This window comes from Balaenoptera ricei, chromosome 1 (assembly GCF_028023285.1).
Source record: "Balaenoptera ricei isolate mBalRic1 chromosome 1, mBalRic1.hap2, whole genome shotgun sequence".
Taxonomy (NCBI): domain Eukaryota; kingdom Metazoa; phylum Chordata; class Mammalia; order Artiodactyla; family Balaenopteridae; genus Balaenoptera; species Balaenoptera ricei.
Genome location: NC_082639.1, coordinates 40,230,545 through 40,253,958, shown reverse-complemented (window position 1 = coordinate 40,253,958; position 23,414 = coordinate 40,230,545). Strand labels below are relative to the sequence as shown.

Here is a 23,414-nt window from a genome sequence, read left to right as displayed (position 1 = left end):
GGAATGCCCGCAGCCACCAGAAGCCGGGAGAGGCCAGAAACGGTTTCTCCCCTAGAGCCTCAAGACAGCGTGTGACCCTGTTAACGCCTTGACTTTGGCCCATTGAAATGGATTTCAGTCTTCTGGCCTCAGGAGCTATGAGAGACTTAATTTCTGTTGTTTTAAGCCACTAAGTGTGTGGTACTTTGTTTCAGTGGCAATAGGAAACGAATATAGAGCCTCATAGCTATCCGCAGCTTTCAGCATTCTTTAGTGGTTTGGACACCTCCCCACCATTTATACCTGTGTGTTCATCTCCAGCCTCTTCTCTGAAGTGAGCCTCTCAGAAAATACCCACCCTCTTGAGTTGTACTTCACTTATCAAAGAGGAGGTGTCCCTTCCCATCAGTCTGTCTCTCCCTTCCTTCTCTCTGTCCTTCTCTGCCTCTCTCTCTGTCTCTGCCTCTATTTTTGTCTTGCTCAGCTCATTTACTGTCTCTCCTCTTATGCCTGTGTTTCCCTGTTTTTTTCCTTTTGTCTCTTTCTGTCTCATCCTCTGCCTTTCTCCCTTTCCCTCCCCCGTCACCCTCCCTGTTGTCTACAGTTGCATGTTTCTCTCCCTTTCCCTCTCCCTCTCTCAGTGACTCTCTCTCTCTCTCTCGCTCTGTCTCTGTCTCTGTCTCTCTCTCAGTCTGATTCTCTCTCTCTCTCTCTGTCATCCACTTCGTAGGTTTCTGTCTCTGCCCCTCACTCCTTTCTCTCCAGTTTTCAAGTTTGAGTTTCTCTTGGCCCCCCTGATGAGTTTCTCTCCTTATCTTTCTGCTCCATCCTGACACGTTTCTCCCTGTATCTTCCTGTCTGCTTGCATCTCTCTCTCTGTTGGTCTCTGCCCCTGCCTGTTTCTCCCTGTCTCTTCCTCCCTCCTGCTGTGTCTCCCTGGCTTTCTCTCCCATTCATGGCCTCCTTACCTCAGGGGGTGCCTCAGGACTTGCATGGGATTGGAGAAGACTCTGCAATTACATCTGCAGCCTCTGCACGGCACTCGGGAGACAGATTCATCTGTCATGCCCCTGTCTGACACCATGGGAGGATGGGTGAAGCAGGCAGAGACAAAAGATCCTTGGCATCGCACTGTTCTTCTGCCTTTACCTAGAGGCCCCTGGGCAGTTGCCTCTCAACATTCCAGCAGTGCTGTCAGCCTTACCAAAGAGAAATCACTTTTCCTTGGCCGACTCCTCTGCAGAATTAATCAGTCCCCTTTAATGATAATCATCTTTTGCTGCCGTGAATAGGAGTGTGGGCAGAGAAAGAATTCTAGGTGGGGGCTTCCCAGCAGGGAGCAGGTAGGAGTTAAACCTTCATATTTGGAGGCAGGATGATGGCAAGGAAAGACCTTCATGAGGACAGGGACTGTGTCTGTTTTTCTTGTCATTGTGTCCTAGGTCCTAGAACGGTGTCCGGCACGTAGAAGGTACCTAATGATTATATGAATGATGAATGAGTGAATGAACGAACAAATGAATGGGCTTCACTCCTCTGTGCGCCAGTATCTGGTGAGCCTCATTGGACAAGTCCCTTCTGATTTTTCTTCTGCAAAATGGGGATAGCGGGACTTCCCTGGAGGTCCAGTGGTTAAGACTTCGCCTTCCAATGCAGGGGGCACAGGTTCGATCCCTGGTCAGGGAGCTATGATCCCACATGCCTCGGGGCCAAAAAACTAAAACAGAAAACAGAAGCAATATTGTAACAAATTCAATAAAGACTTTAAAAATACGGGGAGAGCAATTAGACCTGCCTGCAGCACGCATCTGTGGGGAGAGAGGAAGCGAAATATGGTACCTGCTGAGCGGGGCTGGACCTCAGCTCCCTGCAGGGCAGGGAGGCCAGGCGCACTCAGCAGTGGTTCTGGAAGAGCTGCAGGGAGTGAGAGGTGTGCAGCCGGCTTCAGACATGAGGGCCTGGGGAAGGAGCAGGCCGGGGAAGGGAGGCCACAGGCCAGGCGGGAGGATGTGTATGAGATGCGTCCCCTCTGGCTTTGCTCTGGGAGGTGAGGGGGAGCTTCAGTCAGTCAGGAAACTGCCACGCGCCAGGAAGGAGGTGTTCCTCAATCCCACCCTGGAGGCTTACCGTTATCCCCAGTGGTGGGATTGGGCTGGACTTAGCAGGAGACCAGCTATGAAGTGACTGGTCAGAGGTCCTGCTTCAGACGAGGAGGGTCACTCATGCTCGGTGCTGCCCAGCTGCCCCGCATCCTCCAAGCCCGCTGAAGCCCCACTTTATCAATGAGGACTCCTCTGACCACTCTACTTTCTGCTACGATCTGCTGCCTGCCCCCCAGCACTCCCCTTGCCCTTTTCCTTACCTTTACTTCATAGCACACATCACTCTCTGGCATCTCAGTAATGTACAAGTGTACTAGATTAGCAGTTTGTCTCCAGTAGCTAGAATGTAAGCTTCATGAAGACAGGGATCTTGGTCAGTTTTGTTCACTGTGCTAAGCACCTAAAATAACTTGGCACAGAGTAGGTTCTTGATAAATATTTGTTGAATGAAAGAACAGGGATGGGATTTTTCATAAGCTTATGGTGTTGAGGCCTTTGCTTGAACATACCATGTTAACGCTGCAAAGAACTTGAGAGACGATACATGCTACCCACAGAGAAGTTAAGCCCAGAGAAAGGAAATGGCCAAGATCACATGGAAAGTTACCGATTGAAACCAGATTGGTCTCTTGATTCCCATTTATGGGCTCATTCAATGCACCAGACCTGAGGCCCTGAGATAAGAGAACAGAGGGTCCTGCAGTCACTGCCATTCTCCCAGGGACCTTGGATGCCCTCTGAGAGCCAGGGACAATGGGATGGAGAGTGAGTAGAAGGGAACAGACCACACAGTGAGCAAAAATTTATGGCATGAATAATCCTAGAGAGGTGGTGGTTCAGAAACCATTTCCACTATTGATATTTTCCTATTTCTGATTGAGGATCTGGGTGCCCAACATCTCACAGGCATCTTGAACTCAAGCTGAACTCCTAACCTCTCCCCTGAGCCTTTCCTCCCTCAGTCTTCCGCATTCCAGAGCACGGCCCCCCATTCACCCAGCTACCAGGGCTAAGTATGCGGAGTCACCCTTCCTTCCTTCCTCTCTCTCAAGCCCCACATCCCACCTGTCAGCAGATCCTGCCAGTTCCTCCCCCCAGGACATATCTTCCCATCTCTACTGCCTCCATCCTGGTCCAGGGCCCCATCTTTCCCCTGGACCATCACTGTATTCTCCTGGCTGGCCCGCCTGCTTCCACTCTTGCTTTCTTATTTTTAGACCTGACCTTTTAAAATTATAAATCAGACCATCTCATTTTCCTGCTTAAAATTCTTCATTCACTTAGATGCTTCCCATTCACTTAGAAAATCCAGAGTCCTGAAGGTGACCCAGAATAATGTGCCACGTGATCTAACCCTTGCCTATCTCTCCACACCAGCCCTCTTTCAGCCTGTCTGTCCCACCCAAGGACCCTCCCCACACACGTTTCCTTCTTCATAGATACTTCTGTACCTACTGCCCACTCTCAGTTCACAGAGGCCTGCCCACACCCCCTCTCTAAGGCAGTACCCCATTGCCCTCAGGTACAGACTCTGTTCATTTTCTTCCTACCACTATTAAAATTGTAGTTATGTATTTATTCAGGGTTTTTGCATTACTTTGTTACTGTTTCTGCTTCTGGATTTAAAAATACTTGTCTTGTTTGGTTGTTTTATGTTTGGTTGGTTGGTTTTTGGTTTTTGGTTTTTGTTTTTTTAACCACAGTATACCTGCGCCTTCTAGAGAACTTGAGCATACTAGATGATCAATAAAATATATTGAGTGAACAGGTGATAAATACAACCATAGATAGGCCCTGGTTTTTATTGCCAACAGAATACAAGTTTAAATTCCATAATTTGACATCCAGAGCCTTCGCTAATCTGATGCCAGCCTACCATTGCAGCCCCACCTTCCCCTCTACACTTTAGCTCCCTTGGTCCATGGGCCCTTCTCTGTCTTGTTTCTGGCCCAGGATCACGGGCCCCAGGCCCACTCCCCGCTTCTACTGATGCTAATCTCTCTCTTCCTCCCTCTTTCATATTTGTCTTTGTCTGTCAAATTTTGGCTATATACCCACTTCCATGAAGCCTTTCACAATTCCTCCATTTGAAATTAAATCTCCAAAATGTCCACAGAATTTAGGGTCTGAATTTATGATCACGCTCAAGAGAGGAGAAAGAATGCATGATGTTAACAGACACTCAGGTTGCCCTTCCCCCTGGGAGTGAAGACTGCCGCCATGTCCTGCCTGCCGTACACAGTGCGGTGTTACTCCAGGACCTTGCTTCAGACAGGTCTGGACTCAAAGAGGGCTAAAAATCCTCAACAGGAACTCTCCGGTAATTAAGCAGCACCCAACAACAAATGAGCACAGGTCCCTGGCATGCCCTCAAACTTGCTTTTCACTAAGTACCATGATTTCTCCAAATACCTACCATATGAACTGAGAATAATAAAACTCCAGAAGAGAGTAACCTCAGAGGCCTGCTCCACCCCTGCTGTGAAACCTGGGAGGGCCAGACAGAATTTCGAGATAAGGACCCTCACTTCACCCTCAGCCGTGTGGCTGACAGGGTCTTGGTGCTCCAACCAGGTGTCAGGTCTGTGCCTCTGAGGTGGGAGAGCCAAGTTCAGGACATTGGTCCACCAGAGACCTCCTGGCTCCACGTAATATCAAATGGCTCTCCCACAGATCTCCATCTCAGCACAAAAACCCAGCTCCACTCAACGACCAGCAAGCTACAGTGCTGGACACCCCATGCCAAACAACTAGCGACACAGGAACACAACCCCACCCATTAGCAGAGAGGCTGCCTAAAATTATAATAAGGTCACAGACACCCTAAAACACGCCACTGGATGCAGTCCTGCCCACCAGAAACACAAGATCCAGCCTCATCCACCAGAACACAGGCACCAGTCCCCTCCACCAGGAAGCCTACACAACCCACTGAACCAACCTTAGCCACTGGGGGCAGACACCAAAAACAATGGGAACTATGAACCTGCAGCCTGAGAAAAGGATACTCCAAACACAGTAAGTTAAGTAAAATGAGAAGACAGAGAAATATGAAGCAGATAAAGGAGCAAGGCAAAAACCCACCAGACCAAACAAATGAAGAGGAAATAGACAGTCTACCTGAAAAAGAATTCAGAGTAATGATAGTAAAGATGATCCAAAATCTTGGAAGTAGAATGGAGAAAATACAAGAAAAGTTTAAAAAGGACCTAGAAGAACTAAAGAGCAAACAAACAATGATGAACAACACAATAAATGAAATTAAAAATTCTCTAGAAGGAATCAAGAGCAGAATAACTGAGGCAGAGGAATGGATAAGTGACCTGGAACATAAAATAGTGGAAATAACTACTGCAGAGCAGAATAGAGAAAAAAGAATGAAAAGAATTGAGGACAGTCTCAGAGACCTCTGGGACAACAAGAAACGCACCAATATTCGAATTATAAGGGTCCCAGAAAAAGAAGAGAAATAGAAAGGGACTGAGAAAATATTTGAAGAGATTATAGTTGAAAATTTCCCAAATATGGGAAAGGAAATAGTCAATCAAGTCCAGGAAGCACAGAGAGTCCCATACAGGATAAATCCAAGGAGAAACATGCCAAGACACATATTAATCAAACTATCAAAAAATTAAATACAAAGAAAAAATATTAAAAGCAGGAAGGAAGAAAAACAAATAACATACAAGAGAATCCCCATAAGGTTAACAGCTGATCTTTCAACAGAAACTCTGCAAGCCACAAGGGAGTGGCAGGACATATTTAAAGTGATGAAAGGGAAAAACCTACAAGCAAGATTACTCTACCCAGCAAGGAACTCATTCAGATTTGACAGAGAAATTAAAACCTTTGCAGACAAGGAAAAGCTAAGAGAATTCAGCACCACCAAACCAGCTTTACAACAAATACTAAAGGAACTACTCTAGGCAGGAAACACAAGAGAAGGAAAAGACCTACAATAACAAACCCAAAACAATTTAGAAAATGGTAATAGGAACATACATATCAATATTTACCTTAAATGTAAATGGATTAAATGCTCCAACCAAAAGACATAGACTGGCTGAATAGATACAAAAACAAGACTGGTATATATGCTGTCTACAAGAGACCCACTTCAGACCTAGAGACATATACAGACTGAAAGTGAGGGGATGGAGTAAAATATTCCATGCAAATGGAAATCAAAAAAAAGCAGGAGTAGCAATTCTCATAGCAGACAAAATAGACTTTAAAATAAAGACTATAACAAGAGACAAAGAAGGACACTACATAATGATCAAGGGATCAATCCAAGATGATACAACAATTGTAAATATTTATGCACCCAACATAGGAGCACCTAAATATATAAGACAAATGCTAACAGCCATAAAAGGGGAAATCGACAGTTACACAATCATAGTAGGGGACTTCAACACCCCACTTTCACCAATGGATAGGTCATCCAAAATGAATATAAATAAGGAAACACAAGCTTTAACTGATACATTAAACAAGATGGACTTAATATTTATAGGACATGTCATCCAAAAACAACAGAATACACTTTCTTCTCAAGTGCTCATAGAACATTCTCCAAGATAGATCATATCTTGGCTCACAAATCAAGCCTTGGTAAATTTAGGAAAATTGAAATCGTATGAAGTATCTTTTCCAATCACAACGCTATGAGACTAGATATCAGTTACAGGAAAAAATCTGTAAAAAATACAAACACATGGAGGCTAAACAACACAGTACTAAATAACCAAGAGATTACTGAAGAAATCAAAGAGGAAATCAAAAAATACCTAGAAACAAATGACAATGAAAACACAACAACCCAAAACCTATGGGATGCAGCAAAAGCAGTTCTAAGAGGGAAGTTTATAGCAATACAATCCTACCTCAAGAAACAAGAAACATCTCAAGTAAACAACCTAACTTTACACCGAAAGCAATTAGAGGAAAAAGAACAAAAAAACCCCAAAGTTAGCAGAAGGAAAGAAATCATTAAAATCCCATCACAAATAAATGAAAAAGAAATGAAGGAAACAGTAGCAAAGATCAATAAAACTAAAAGCTGGTTCTTTGAGAAGATAAACAAAATTGATAAACCATTAGCCAGACTCATCAAGAAAAAAAGGGAGAAGACGCAAATCAATAAAATTAGAAATGAAAAAGGAGAAGTAACAACTGACACTGCAGAAATACAAAGGATCATGAGAGATTACTACAAGCAACTATATGCCAATAAAATGGACAACCTGCAAGAAATGGATGAATTCTTAAAAAAACACAACCTTCTGCAACTGAACCAGGAAGAAATAGAAAATATAAACAGACCAGTCACAAGCACTGAAATTGAAACTGTGATTAAAAATCTTCCAATAAACAAAAGCCCAGGACCAGATGGCTTCACAGGCGAATTCTAGCAAACATTTAGAGAAGAGCTAACACCTATTCTTCTCAAACTCTTCCAAAATATAGCAGAGGGAGGAACACTCCCAAACACATTCTACGAGGCCACCATCACCCTGATACCAAAACCAGACAAAGATGCCACAAAGAAAGAAAACTACAGGCCAATACCAATGACGAACATAGGTGCAAAAATCCTAACCAAAATACTAGCAAACAGAATCCAACAGCACATTAAAAGGATCATACAACATGATCAAGTGAGGTTTGTCCCAGGAATGCAAGGATTATTCAATATACGTAAATCAATCAGTGTGATACACCATATTAAAAAACTGAATGATAAAAACCATATGATCATCTCAATAGATGCAGAAAAATCTTTTGACAAAATTCAACACCCATTTATGATAAAAACCCTCCAGAAAGTAGGCATAGAAGGAACTTACCTCAACATAATAAAGGCCATATATGACAAACCCACAGCCAACATCATTCTCAATGGTGAAAAACTGAAACCATTTCCTCTAAGATCAGGAACAAGACAAGGTTGTCCACTCTCACCACTAGTATTCAACATAGTTTTGGAAGTTTTAGCCACAGCAATCAGAGAAGAAAAAGAAATAAAAGGAATCCAAATCAGAAAAGAAGAACTAAAGCTGTCACTTTTGCACATGACATGATACTATACATAGAGAATTCTAAAGATGCTACCAAAAAACAACTAGAGCTAATCAATGAATTTGGAAAAGTAGCAGGATACAAAATTAATGCACAGAAATCTCTTGTATTCCTATACACTAATGATGAAAAATCTGAAAGAGAAATTAAGGAAACACTCCCATTTACCATTGCAACAAAAAGAATAAAATACCCAGGAATAAACCTACCTAAGGAGACAAAAGACCTGTATGCAGAAAACTATAAGACACTGATGAAAGAAATTAAAGACAATACAAATAGATGGAGAGATATACCATGTTCTTGGATTGGAAGAATCAACATTGTGAAAATGACTCTACTCCCCAAAGCAATCTACAGAGTCAATGCAATCCCTATCAAACTACCAATGGCATTTTTCACAGTACTAGAAAAAAAATTTTCACAATTTCTTTGTAAACACAAAAGACCCCGAATAGCAAAAGCAATCTTGAGAAAGAAAAACGGAGCTGGAGGAATCAGGCTCCTGGACTTCAGACTATACTACAAAGCTACAGTAATCAAGACAGTATGGTACCAGCACAAAAACAGAAATATAGATCAATGGAACAGGATAGAAAGCACAGAGATAAACCCATGCACATATGATCAGCTTATTTTTGATAAAGGAGGCAAGAATATACAATGGAGAAAAGACAGCCTCTGCGGTAAGTGGTGCTGGGAAAACTGGACAGCTGCATGTAAAAGAATGAAATTAGAACACTCCCTAACACCATACACAAAAATAAACCCAATATGGATTAAAGACCTAAATGTAAGGCCAGACACTATAAAACTCTTAGAGGAAATCATAGGCAGAACATTCTATGACATAAATCACAGCAAGATCCTTTTTGACCCACCTCCTAGAAAAATGGAAATAAAAACAAAAATAAACAAATGGGACCTAATGAAACTTAAAAGCTTTTGCACAGCAAAGGAAAAAATAAACAAGACAAAAAGACAACCCTCAGAGTGGGAGAAAATATTTGTAAACGAAGCAACTAACAAAGGATTAATCTCCAAAATTTACACGCAGCTCATGTGGCTCAATATCAAAAAAACAAACAACCCAATCCATAACTGGACAGAAGTCCTAAATAGACATTTCTCCAAAGAAGATATACAGATTACCAACAAACACCTGAAAGGATGCTCAACACCACTAATCATTAGAGAAATGCAAATCAAAACTACAATGAGGTATCACCTCACACCGGTCAGAATGGCCATCATCAAAAAATCTACAAACAGTAAATGCTGGAGAGGGTATGGAGAAAAGGGAACCCTCTTGCACTGTTGGTGGGAATGTAAATTGATACAGCCACTATGGAGAACAGTATGGAGGTTACTTAAAAAACTAAAAATAGAACTACCATATGACCTAGCAATTCCACCACTGGGCGTATACCCTGAGAAAAACATAATTCAAAAAAGTCATGTACCACAATATTGCAACACTATTTACAATAGCCAGGACATGGAAGCAACCTAAGTGTCCATCGACAGATGAATGGATAAAGAAGATGTGGCATATATATACAATGGAATATTACTCAGCCATAAAAAGAAACGAAATTGAGTTTTTTCTAGTGAGGTGGATGGACCTAGAGCCTGTCATACAGAGTGAAGTAAGTCAGAAAGAGAAAAACATGTACCGTATGCCAACACATGTATATGGAATCAAAAAAAAAAAAAAAAAAAAAAAAAGAAATTGGTTCTGAAGAACCTAGGGGTAGGACAGAAATAAAGATGCAGACATAGAGAATGGACTTGAGGACATGTGGAGGGGGAAGGGTAAGCTGGGACGAAGTGAGAGAGTGGTATGGACATATATACACTACCTAATGTAAAATAGATAGCTAGTGGGAAGCAGCCACATAGCACAGGGAGATCAGCTCGGTGCTTTGTGACCACCTAGAGGGGTGGGATAGGGAGGGTGGGAGGGAGACGCAAGAGGGAGGAGATATGGGGATATATGTGTATGTATAGCTGATTCACTTTTTTTTAAAGCAGAAACTAACACACCATTGTAAAGCAATTGTACTCCAACAAAGATGTCAAAATAAATAAATAAAAGACACTCAGGTTCATATGCCACCTCTATCACTTTCGAGACACAAGGCTCTGGGTCAATTATGCAAACTCTGCTGTTTTCAGTTTCCTGTAAAATATGTGTAGAATTGTGCTTTGACCTTGCAGGGATGTGGTGGGGATTATCGACAGTAAATATGTACACTGTACGGTGCACAGGGTATGCTGGAAAAAAAAATGGTAGTTGCTTTTGTAAAGGTGAGAATGCAACAGCCTGTTTGCTAGTATAGTTAGTTGGGAGATGTTAGTTTCCTCTTCTAGACTGTAAACAGAATTTGTCTAATTCTTCTTTAACCTCAATCTCTGCCCTTCTTCATGGCAGTACACACATGGGAGGAGCCCCCAGAATGTTAGAATGAATGAACAAATGAATGAATGAATGAGAATATCCCAGCCCTCACTACCTGTTAAAGGGTCCCACCAAGTGCTGGAGCTATTGACGCCCACCCTTTACTTTAAAACAGCTCTGGGCAGAAGTCACCAAGTCAGTCTGAGTTTCAGACAACCCCAGAGAAACCCTCCTGCTTCTCTGATTCAAGGATCCAGATCCCACCTGCTGTCTGTTCCTGCCCTCTGCGAGAAGCCCATCAGGGAGCTACAGAAGAATCTGAGGAGGATGACATTTTGAATTTACAGGCCGTTCTGAGGTTTTTGTTGGCAATGAAGAGTTGGGAGTTTTCACCCCAATTTTTTTTGTCTCTTAATTCTGCAGTATATTGGAAAAGGTTCCAGCCAAGAGAGCTATTGCTTTCTCCTTGCCTAGATCTTAAATCTTTGTTCAAAGACAGCTTGTTTTAATTGAAAATGTTCAGTCAGTCTCTTCACTCCTCTCACCCACGTCTCATTTCTTGACTCCAGCAGGGCCAGTGCAGTAAATAATCTGGAGTGAGGCTCTCAGGGCTTAGGAAATATGTAATATTGTTGGAAAGAGAAAGACGGTTGTCCCTGACAATTCCCACCTTTAAAACACTGTCTTTTAAACAGAGCTTGCTAAAATGATCAGCACCTCACAGAGGGACATTTTACTGCAACAGCCCAACTCCTCTGCCTTGTAGAGCCCAGGAGTATTGACTACCAAGGAGATCTCCTAGGGTTGCTTCCAGTCTGGCGAGTCTGGCGTTCACTGCAGGTCAGGAGGAAGGGTTCAGACTTCCCTCTGGCCCCATTCATGCACTTACTTAGTCAGCACCCACGTGTTAGTTGCATACCTCACCACCATAATCCTGTGAGGCAGGCATTGTTATTCACATTTTACAGGTGAGGAAATGAGGGCTCAGGGAGATGGGAAAGCCTCTGCAAGGCCACACTGTGTTTCAGTTCTCCTCTGCTGCGTAACGAGTCTCCCCCAAACTTAGTGTTTAAAACCACAGCTATCCTCTCTTGTTTTCTGTGGGTCAGCAATTTGGGAAGGGCTCCCCTGAGTACTCTTAGCTTGGCATCTTTGATGCAGTGGCAGTGAGACAGTGGCTGGAGCGGTGGTGTGCTGGAGGAGCTGCTGCGGGCTGGCCAGGAATCTCTCTCTAAAGTAATCTCTCCACGAAGTCTCAGGGCCTCTCCCTGCAGCCCCTCCACGGGCTAGTTTGGGCTTCCTCACAGCATGGTGGCCTCAGGGCAGTCAGACAGCTTGCCTGGAAGTTCAGGGCCCCAGCTGGAACATTCGAGCAGGCAAGGTGCAAGTTATATCTGCTTTTCTGGCCTCTCCTCAGAAGTCCCACACTGTCACTTCTGCCATTCCTTTGGTGGCAAATGAGTCACAAAGCCCACTCAGCTTCAGAGAGAGGGGATACAGACGCCACCTCTCAGTGGAGGGAGTGTCAGGGTCACATCATAGAATAACAGGTGAGATGGGAGACATTGTTGCAGACATCTTTGGAAAGTACAATCTGCCCCACACAGCATGTGGCCGAGCCAGGATTCGGATTCGGATTCGGATTAGGTACATTTGATTCCAAAACTTCTACTACAGTCTTTTAGCCCCGTTCACAGGAACCTCTCCCTTACTCTGTGCCCCTGTAGCTCTTACTGTTTTGTTTGTTTGTTTGTTTGTTTGTTTATTTTTGGCTGCGCTGGGTCTTCGTTGCTGCGTGCGGGCTTTCTCTAGTTGTGGTGAGTGAGGGCTACTCTTCGTTGTGGCACATGGGCTTCTCATTGCGGTGGCTTCTCTTGTTGCAGAGCATGGGCTCTAGGTGCACGGGATCAGTAGTTGTGGTATGTGGGCTTCAGTAGTTGTGGCACGTGGGCTTCAGTAGTTGTGGCTCACGGACTCTAGAGCGCAGGCTCAGTAGTTGTAGCTCACGGGCTTAGTTGCTCCACAGCATGTGGGATCTTCCCGGACCAGGGCTCGAACCCATGTCTCCTGCATTGGCAGGTGGACTCTTAACCACTGTGCCACCAGGGAAGCCCTGTAGCTCTTACTGTTGACACACGCAATGGTGATTTGGTCTCCCCAAGCCAGCTAGAGCCTGGCTAGGTTGAAGCAGCCAGCCACTTCTGCAGGCCCTGGTGGCGAGACTGCCTCCAGGGTCTGCTGGTCTGAGAGCCCATGCTTGACACCAGCTTGTGAACTTTTTAAAGGAGGGGACAGAGAAGGTCGGTCACAGCCAGAGGAAGAAAGCAGGTGGCAGCCCCAGAGCACAGCAAGCCTGCGGCATGTCTCACTGTCTTAAACAACTCGTCTGGCGTTTCTCCTTCTCCCACCAGGCACTGGCCTGGGATGACTCAGCCCTTGACAGAAAAGGTGCCTTCAAGTTGGGAAACAGCCCAGAGTGGTGGAAAGCTCACAGTTCTGGAGTCAGACACTCCCAAATTGGAGTCTTGACTCTACCATTTCCAGTTATATAGCTTTGGACAAGTTTCTTAACCTCTCAGAGCAAAAGGGAGATAAAAATGCCTTCCTCCTTGGGTTTTTTAAAATGCATATGTAAGCAAAGTGCCAGTGTGGTGCCAGGAACTCCATAAATGCTGGTGTTCATGTCTGGGGCCACATCCAACCCCAGCTTGGAGACGTCTTGAAGAGAGTGGTGAGAACTCACTCAACTCTTCCACAGATGCTAGTCTACCTCCATGAGCCTGGGTAGAATGATGGCTGAGATGTACCCAGTGAAGTGGCAGCTAAACTGAGGTGTCTGGAAGCTGAGAAGGAGTCTGCCCTGTAAGGCCTGTGGGCAGAGGGGAGAGTGGTCTGGGAAGATGGAATGGAATGGACAAAGGTCTGGAGGTAAAAGAAGTTCAGTATCACTTGAGTGTGAAGGTCGAGGGGTGGAAGGTGGGAGGCAACAAGCACAAAGCTGAGACCTAACTACAAAGGACCCGGTAGATCAAGTTCCAAAATTTGAACTTTAAAGGCAACTGGGAGCCACTGAAGGGCTTTACTCAGCTGGGTGGTGTAGTCAGATCTGCGTTTTAGAATAACTACCCTCCCACCCCACCCCCACCAGCAACGTTATAGAAAATGGAGTAGAGGCAGGCACTCTTATGGCAGGAAGGCCATTAGGACAGGATGACACAATTCAAGGAAAAGATGGTGCTGGCCTTTTCTAGGGGAACAGCAGGGGCCTGGAGAAACTGAAGAGATAGGAGGTCCCTTGGGTAAGAGTTGGTGACGGCTTGGACGTTCAGAGCTGAGAGATATGAGATAAAAGATAAGTGCTTTGAATGAAGTCAGTTCAGAAGCCACGGAAGTAGGGGGCAAGGGCACCAATCATAGACCTGGGAGAGGAGTATTGTGGGAGGCTTTACTAAAGAGACATCACCTAACTGGAGAATTGATAGTTAAAAATTAGCCAAAGGGAAGGGGAAGACACTTCAGGGAGAGGAAACAGCTCATGTGAAGCCCCAGAGATATGATAGATAATGCACAGAGCATATGCTCCATGTTGTTGAATAGATGATTGCTGTGCTAATTTATACTAAAATGTGAATGGTCAATATGGAATTGACCCCTTTCCCCTCCCCAGGGAGTTTGTACTTTAACGGGTCACGAACGCTTACCCTAAGGATTCATAATTGGTAGATTTCAAGGTGGAACGGGGATACTGTTTAGGGTGAGAGGGTTTTATCATTGTTCCCAAGGTTCCCAAGGTAGAGGACTAATCCCCAGAGTCAAGTAGGCCCTGGTCTATATGCAACAAAGGGTCTCTTGCCCTTGGGTCTTGCTTATCTGCCTCCACCCCAAGCCACCTGAAGGCAGACCATGGAAGCCCAGTGATTCCCAAAGGGATGAAGTAGGTTCTAAAAGGTCTCAACACAGGCTTTGGGGTAAGACTACCTAGACCCATATCCTGGCTCCTCTCCTTCCCGGTTCTGTGACCTTGGGCAAATTATTGGACTTCTCCACATCTCAGTTTCCTCATCTGGAAAATGAGGAAAATAATAGTATCTATCAATAATATTTAAGGTTTCGTGAAAATCAAAAAAGACAGTCCATACAACACTTAGAACAGTGAGTGGTGACACTGTTTTGTTACTGTTATCCTTTTTCTTACTAGTCCAAAGTTGCTCCTTAACACCCACCCTTGCAGATATGAAGCTGGGGCGGAACGTGGCGAGAACGTTTCTGGATTATTACCGGCTGAACCCCATGGTCGAGAAAGTGGCAATCCCCATGCCAAGGCTGCGGTAAGTGCTGAGCAGAGCGGCGGGGGCCTGCGTCCTGCTTAACCGGCTTCTTGTTCAGGGGCAGCTTCCCTTAGCCTCTCTCTGTCCCTCGGTTTCCCATCTGTGTCACGGGAAAGATGATCGGCCCTGCCGCAGAGAGTGTATGGAGCAGAAGGGCTTAACAGCACATTTCCTGAGTTGAAGTATCATTATGGGGTCAGACAGTGAGGGGTTGGTCACATTTCTGGGTCTAGCATGGGAACCCACAGGGATGGGAGTTGCTGGGAGGCTGAGTCCAGTCACTGCTCCAAGCTAGTCTGGGTGTTTCCATATGCTACTTCATCTGATAGCTCCTATGTCGTCTAGGCTCATAAAGTCTCTGCTCCTTCAATTTCCTCATCTGTAAAGTGGGGACAGTGGTGCTCACTTAGAAGATTATTAAGAGATGTGTGTTATTGCACCCTGCACAATGCCAGGCACGTACGTACCCCGAGCACATGAGAGTCCCCTTCTGTCAAGATGCAAAGGCTCAGGGCTGAGAAGACACACCCCTGAGAAGTTTCCCCTCAGGTTCTCTACTGGGACCAATTTCTTGAGCTGGTGAAGAAAGAAGGTTAGGAGATGAGTGTCCTTCCTGAGGGCTGGACCAGAGCCCAGAGTGCTGGGTGTTCCCATGACTGCTGGCAGTGAGCCCAGTGAGCATTTGGGCAGTGACACCCGGCGGCATCTGGAATGTGCTGGCCCCGTCCTACCTCTTGACCTCATCTCCTACTCTCCTAGTGGTCCAGCTTCCTTGAAGGACATGACGATATCCAACTTACTGCTCCTGCCAGACCAGTCTTCCCACTGACCTTGCCCATGACCTTGCCCAAATGCTTGGCTGTCTCAGGGCTTTTGCCCTGATGCACCTTCCTCCCTACCTGTTATTAACAAAACACAGTGTTGATCACTACTATTTATTGAGCAAAGTACTTTTTGTATATGGTCTTATTCAGTCCTCCTAGACAATTTACTCCTCATATTACAAATGAGGAAAAGGAAGCTCAGAAAAGTGACGAGAATCGCCTGAGGTCAAGGATATTTTGGCAGAGGCAGAATTTGATCCTAGGCGTTTATGATTCTAAAGCTGGACTGAAGCCCAGCCAAGCTCCACCTCAGTGGGGGTTCAAATTCTGTCTCAAGCTCATGCTAGCTGTGGGATGTTAGGCAAGTTTCCTGGCCTCATGAAACCTTTCTCCTCCTACCTAAAGTGGGGGTAATAAGGATGGTTTTAAAAATTAGATACAAGCGTGATGTACTGCCTGGCAGCCAGTAGGTGCTCAATAAATGTTTCCATCTCCTCTGGCTTCTGGGGTGCAGTCGCAGATTTCCAGACAGCTCATCACAGCCTGGGGCAAGTCCCTGGTCTTCTCTGGTTGGGCTGGATGATCTCTCAGGACCCACGTCCCATCAGGCCGGGAGTCCCACCTCTTGAGTCCCAGCTCCACAAGGAGTCTGCATCGCAATGTACTCTGACTCATACTTTGTCTCAGGTTGTTCACCCCCATCCTGGTGGATTAGTCTTCAGAAGGAGCATCTCTGTTTCTTCCCTGTGCTCCCACAGTGCCTAGGCTATACTGAGCATGCGTGCATGTGTACATCCCTTCATTCACTCACTCAGGAAAAACAACACTTTATGCCAAGTCTCTGGGCAGAGGGGGTGCTTGAACGAGTAAATGATTAAGGTGTGACCCCGACGTTGAAGAGCTCACCTCTAGAGGATGGTGCTCAATTCATCCTTAGAAGTCATTGGTTATGTTCTTAAAAATGTAAAGCTCTATAAAACTCAAAAGAATTGTTAGAGTCTCATTTACAAGTTAATTTGGGGATTGTCTCTTTCAAGTCCTCTGTCAGCCTGAATAAAATTATCCTGATCCTTTCCCGCTTTGTTCTTGAATGTTGCACTGTCAGTAAAACGGTGCTGACACCCAGGGAGAGTAGCGATCATCATCATGCAGATGGGGTGTTGAGGCCCAGGGAGCAGACAGGGTTGGTCACAGCCATGCCTAGAGCCAGGGCCCACCATCCCCAGCCTGGTGTCCTCAGCATCAGTTAGTAAAGAGTTCTTTGAGATGGGGGAGGCGGGACCCTGAAACTGGGTCTAAAGCGTGCAGGGGAGTTCAGGGCCCTGCTCATGGGACCTCATTTCCCTGAGCTTTGGAGCCCTCGTTAGAGAAGAGCTGGAGAGCTCATTCCTCAAAGTTCATAGCCTTGAGGACTTGTGGTAAATGCGCCCACCGTTCGCCTAAGAAAAACAAAGTAAAAACTCTCTCCATCCCCACATCTCTGCCTCATCAAACTATGAATATCACTTAGCTCTCAATTGGTCAGCAGTTCTTGAAAAAATGAATCTCAGGAGGATACAAGGCTCTGATCTGGGACTTGAATACTTCCCCATTTTTGTATTATTTTCTACCCAAGCATCAAATAACATACATGAAAGAGCAGTTCTGGTTTTAAAGGAAAATTATATGTTTTGACTCAAGATTAGTCTTTGTTTTCTCTCATCTCTATGGATAATTATACTGTGTCAGTTTCCACCCGTGTGCTGGTGGGAGCCTGTCAGCATCCCTGGGTGCTGTGCCACCCTTCGGGGACGGGCCCTGGGGAGGCCAGGGTGTGGGCCTGAGCGTGCAGGCTCAGGGACGTGGCGTTGATGACCAGAGCTGAGACCCCATGCTTACCTCGACCACAGTGACACAAAATGCCCCATCGAGGTGCATACAAATGAGACAGGGGAAATGAGCAGGCCGGGTGAGCCTCTGTGGGGAGACAGAGCATGCGCACGGAGGGTGGGCCTCTAAGTGTGAGGTGGCCTCAGGCTCAGTGCCAGTGGGCTGCCTCCACGCTGGGGTTTGGATATGCGTGCGGGGCATGGGGGTGGGAGTCATCAGCTCTGCGTCACACTGGAGCCCACCATGTGGCAGGCCCTGCACTGGATGCTGGGGGAACTTAGATAACCTGTGCCCATCAGGAGCTCAGAGTCACAGAGGAGAAAGCATGTACACATGCAAAGATAACAAACAATGCTGAGCAATGTATAAACGTGCTCAGTCACCTATCGGATTGTGCCCTCTTTCAAAAAACCTTCCATGGCTCCCCATTTCAGTTCCTCTTCTGGCTGTTCAAAGCCCTGGCCTACATTTAAAACTTCATATGCAGCCTCCTAGCACACACTTTTCCCTTGTGAGCACCTTCTCCACCCCACCTGCTTTCTACCACTTTATACCCCAGTCAGCAAGTCATACCTCCATGTTCATCCTTTTCCTTCTTTCTGGAACATTCTCCCTTACTGTCTGTAGATGACAAATGCCAACTTATCTTTCAAAGCCCAGTCCAGATATCATACCTTTGTGTTTTTGTCCTTGCTCTCCACCTGAGGTAGAGCTCCTTCCTCCCTGCTGGATCCCGAACTGCATTTTGCACACACGTGTGCATGGTACGTCCCACAGCGTATTGTCACAACATCTTTGCATGTCTGGCTCCTCCACTAGATGGGCTGCTCCTTGAGGAATTATTTTTATCACTCCTGTATCCTTAGTGCCAGGTGTAGAGCCTAGCTGAGAGTAGGTCCTAAATAAGCCCTAAATGTATGAATTATAAAATGGTAGAACTGAAGAAACCCCTAAGAATCATCTACTTCAACCCCTTCGTGTTATAGTGAAAAGTGAGACCCAATCAGAAATTACTCTCCCACACCATCTGGCAAACATATGGCAGCCAGCAGGAGTAGCCCAAGAAGGCTTCATGGACGAAGTGGGGCTTGAACTTGGTTTCAAAGGACATGTAGCATTCCAATGGATGAAACAGAAAGAGGAGAGAGGGCATTCCAGGTTGAGGGAAAGGGTGTGAAAGGCAGGGAGCTGAACCTGAAAAGACACATTCTCGGGCAATGACAGGCCAGGATGTTTAGGGCAATAGAGGTGATAAAGATGGGACTAAAAATGCATTCAATTCATCAAACAACCTTCAAGCATCTACTCCATACCACTCAGGAATTGTAGAGAAAAATCAAATGCATCCAACCCACAGTCCCGTGAGATAAATAGCTGGGCAAAGAACTCCCTAGAAAATGGTGTACTAAGAGATTAGGCACAGAGTGCTGCAGAAGCCTCTGGAAGAGAGAGGCTTATTTTCTGGGGAGTCAGCTTCCCAAAGGAGGTGAGCCTGGAGGGCACGATAGGAAAAGGAGCAGCTCTGTGGGGCCCAGGTGTGAGATGCTTGCCTACAAGTGCCTCTCTCTGTGCCCCCATCTTGAGCTGCAGGGCTCTTTGGCTCTGTAATGGCCCCAGAGTCATTCTGCACGTTCACACTCCTCCCCAGCCACTACACACCCTCTCCCCATGCACACCATCTGCCTGGGGCTGCCCCACCTGTGATCATACCTGGGCTTCACCCCCGAAGAAACAAACCCATCTTATTTCCCATGCTTCCTTTGGGTGTGAAGACCCACGCTCTCAGTGACATATGAATGGCACCTTGTAATTGGCAAAACTCTTCCCCAACCCCATTTACCAGAGCCTATGATGCAGGAAGGACATGGGCTCTACTATTTTAGAAATGAAGAAACAGAGGCTAGAGGAAAAAGGGACTTCTTCAAGATAACATCGCCTGTAAACAACATTCCAAGCATATGTTCCAGGCTGTTGATGGGTACTAAGATCTAGATGTATCTCACCCATGCTAAATGGCCTTCCTATGTAGCAAGGTCCTTCATGAGTGTGGAATTTTAGACAGTGAGGCTTCCTGGTGGAGGAGCTACATTAGGGCAAGGTGTCCCTTTTGTGTGCTGCCACCTGTTCTGTCTTTACCTTATTCATGACTCATCAGCAATGAAGGAAAATGGCACTCCAGGGTCAGAGCATCATGGGTTATAAGGAGTCACATCTTGAATCCTAAATCAAACAGCCCAAGAGTTTCCCATATTTGTGGCATTACCATTTTCTTCCATGCATTGTCGTTCTTTATTATTTATTATTTTGTGTAATTATTTTGTATAACCGTCTCCTCTACTAAACTGTAAGCAGCCTGAGGACAGCATCAATGTCTGACTCACCTTTGTCATCTCCAGAGTACAGTGGACCATACCTAGCACCTAGCACCTAGCACCTAGCACCATGCCTTTGTAAGTTATAGTAGGCAAAGGAAGACGCTAGGTGAGTTTATTCATATTATCTCATTTAACCTCACACCACCGTCCAAGATTGGAATATTTTATTCTCGTTTTGTAAATGAAACTCAGAGAAGTTAAATAACTTGCTCAAGGTCGTACCTCTCATATATAGCTGACCTGGGAATTCAGTTCAGTTCTTTCTGGATTGGCTAATCTTTCCGCTGCAAATAAATCTTAATCCAATGCTTGAATGAATGGCACATCAATTTATTACTCAACAACATAACAAACAAACAAGGCCCCATATGAGGAAAAATGCAAACTGGATAAACTGGGTCCGTGCCCATCAGAAGCTCATAGCCTAGTGTGTGAGCAGAACAGACAGTGAATAATAATTGCTGAAGAGTAGTGTTAAAGGTATTGCATTGGGTGCTGGGTGCTGGGATACAGAGATGAACTAGACACATCTCTGCCTTCAGAGAGCCCCCAAGATTGTAGGGGAGACAGACCCACCGTGAAATGCCATAATTAGGCTATACTGAGAAATATAAAGGGAACTCTGGAGCCCATGATGGTTATGAAGGGAATGAGGTCCCTGGATCTGCCAAGCTGCAATTCATCTATGGGTTCATGCCCATCCCATCGTGAAATGGATAGAATGAGTTAGAATCAAGTTGGAAATGTGGAAGACTTGTAACTATAGGACAGATAGGTTTTCTCCAGAACCAGAATGATACAACGTATCCATCCATTCATCTAACAGTCATTCATTGAGTCATGCTGCCTGCTTTGAACCAGGCCCTGGGCTGGGTTCCTGGGATGCAGAGAAGAGGAAGACAAGGCCACAGCTCCTAGGAGGTCACAGTCCGGTGGGAGGAGATAGACATGCACACAAATGACTGCAATACAGCGTGTACATGTGCTGTCTTTCTTCTCTCTTTCTGTTATCTCCCCCTTTGCAGGAAAGAAAAACCCCCTCCCTACAAGCACCCACTCCTGCGGGGCCCAGCCAGCAAACACCCCAACAGCAAAGGGGGCAAGAAGAGCTCAGTGAACCACAAAGACCCTTCAAACTCTTTTTAAGGATGTGGAGTCCGGGGAGGTCTTGTGGTGGCAGGAGCATGCATTTTCTGCTGGGGCATGAAATTAATCACCCTTCTCTAGTTTCCAAGATAATGGCTGTGAGATAATGTATAAGCTAGTGAAAAGGAAGGGAAAACATGAGACATTTCATCATCGATTTTCCCTTTTACCAGTGGAAAATCAATTGTGAGCCTTCAGCTTCAGGCTTAGGAACAAAATAGAAGATTCAAACCAGATGAGTACAGATGCTATTTTCCACAACATAGAGACCCTCACAGGAAGAGAAAACCCACACATCCCTTCTCAGGTCAGTGCTTTCCAGCCCCTTTACTGTTCTAAGTTGTGCAGTTACTACAGATGTTTACCTTTTAGATTAGGCTACAGTTGTTTTCGCTTTTAGAAATGCAGTGTCCACATTTGCTGACCCAGAACAATAGCAACAACACATACGCCGAGAAGACAAATGCACTGTTGGGAACAATGGGACAGAATTTTTGAGATCACGATGGTCTTAGACATACGGTTAATTTATGAGCTGCATGCTCCCTGACTCCCCTAAACCCCAGCATGCAACTTCAGAAAACTGCTCTCAGAGCTATGTCCCAATGACCTGGGTCGTTTCATTGAAACTTTAGCTCCTAAAACAAAAAGTATTAGCCACACATTCCAAAAGGTCTGTCTTGGTTAAGATCTCTAGATCTTGGTGTCTGAGATCAAACCTGACCACTGAAGACAAGGACATGGAAAATCTGCAGCAGCGGGGGAGGAGGCAGACCGCCAGGGACAGGAGATGCAAAAGACAAAAGGATGCACTCTGAGGCAGGTAGGGATGATAAAACAAAACAACAGCAGGGGCAATTCCCAAGGTGGAACAAGCTCGATATTGTGCATTTTTCTACAGAGTAAAGTGCCTTTGCATGATGAATGGGTCCAGGGGAGTCGGCTCCCTTCCTGTCTGTGAAGCAGCAGGCTGAGTCACCATGACAGCCTGCTAATTAAAATGACCTCCCGGAAATGAGGATTAGGAGACAGGGAGAGGAAGGGAGGCTCAAGGGAGATAGGGCCTTTAGCACAAAGCTTCAGTTTAGCATTCTTTTGTTTTGGGTTGGAGATTTTCAAACTTTGTTGCAAAAATTGAGAGCAAAGCTTATTCTCCCTTTGCTTATTGCTTTTCAGAAATGAAAACAAAGAACCATATGTTAGTCAGCTACAAATGTTGTGTTGTATATACAGCTTCTCCCCTGGGTTCTTGTTGCCCAGAAGAACACAAATAAAGTGCTTTATGCAGCTCCTCTGTTCCTCTGTGCGTTCCTGGCACCTTTCCTTCTAGGTCTCTCATTCCCTCAAGAACCAGCCAGTTGACCCAATTTGGTGTAACCCTCACTTTGCTGTCAGGGACTCTGTCATCAAGATAAGGAAGAACAGTCAAGGCTTGACTTTCCAGCAGTTCCTGCAGCAGAGTCCTGGGGAGTTTATTTGAATGCAACCGTCTCAACACGAGCCAACAGTGTGGCAGAGCTTTCAGAAACGAGAGCATCTCTTGAGAAGGCATAAATAGAGGCAGATCGCATAAAATCAGAGATGATAGTGCAGATCTACTTTTCCCTGGTCAGACTGCTTCCATAACGTGACCATATTTAGGCCCCCCTTTTTTTTGGTGCTAAGGTGATCATTTTATAGATTTATACTGCATATTATATGATGGCATAGTACATTTCCAATTTACATTTTACTGGGAGTAAACTGATATCCATTTTAGCGCATCTTCATTGACGTAGAAAATCATTTACTTTCATCAACTTTTTATCAATAGAATATCCTCAGTTACAGACCCACTTTTTAAAAACTGTGTTGATTAATTAGATCACAGGCTTTATAAGCTCAGGCATGCTAGTGGTTTCAGAGCAAAAATTTGGAGCCAGGCAACTCTAAGTCTTAATTCTGCATTCAAACCTTGGTTCTGTCTCTTAATATTTGTGTGATCTTGGGTAAGTTATTTAACCTCTCTGAATCTTAGTTTCCTGTAAGATGGGGATAGTTATGTCTACCTCATTACAGTAGTTATGTGGGTTTGATGAACTTAGGTATGGGGAGTGTCAGCAAAGGTGCTCAATAAATGATAGCTGTTATTTGGAATGTGACCAGGATGGTGAGGTGTCTGCAAATCATTTCCCATTGGAAACAGATGAGAAGACTGGAGCTGTTTATCCCTGAGATGAAAAATAAGAGGGAGCGGGGGTAGGAAAGCAAGATCGCAATCTCTAAAAAGTTGAAGAAAACATCTTGGACATTCTTTTTGTCCAAAA

General features: G+C 45.2%; 1 protein-coding gene across 1 annotated transcript in view; it reads left to right on the top strand.

The window, feature by feature from the left end:
• Positions 1–21,108, top strand: part of AGBL4 (AGBL carboxypeptidase 4) — a 1,384,112-nt gene extending 1,363,004 nt beyond the window's left edge. Inside the window, exons 12-13 of the mRNA XM_059898403.1 lie at positions 14,798–14,894; positions 20,988–21,108. Coding sequence (XP_059754386.1) covers positions 14,798–14,894; positions 20,988–21,108 — 218 coding nt within the window. The remainder of the gene's footprint in view (positions 1–14,797; positions 14,895–20,987) is intronic.
• Positions 21,109–23,414: the final 2,306 nt, after the last annotated feature.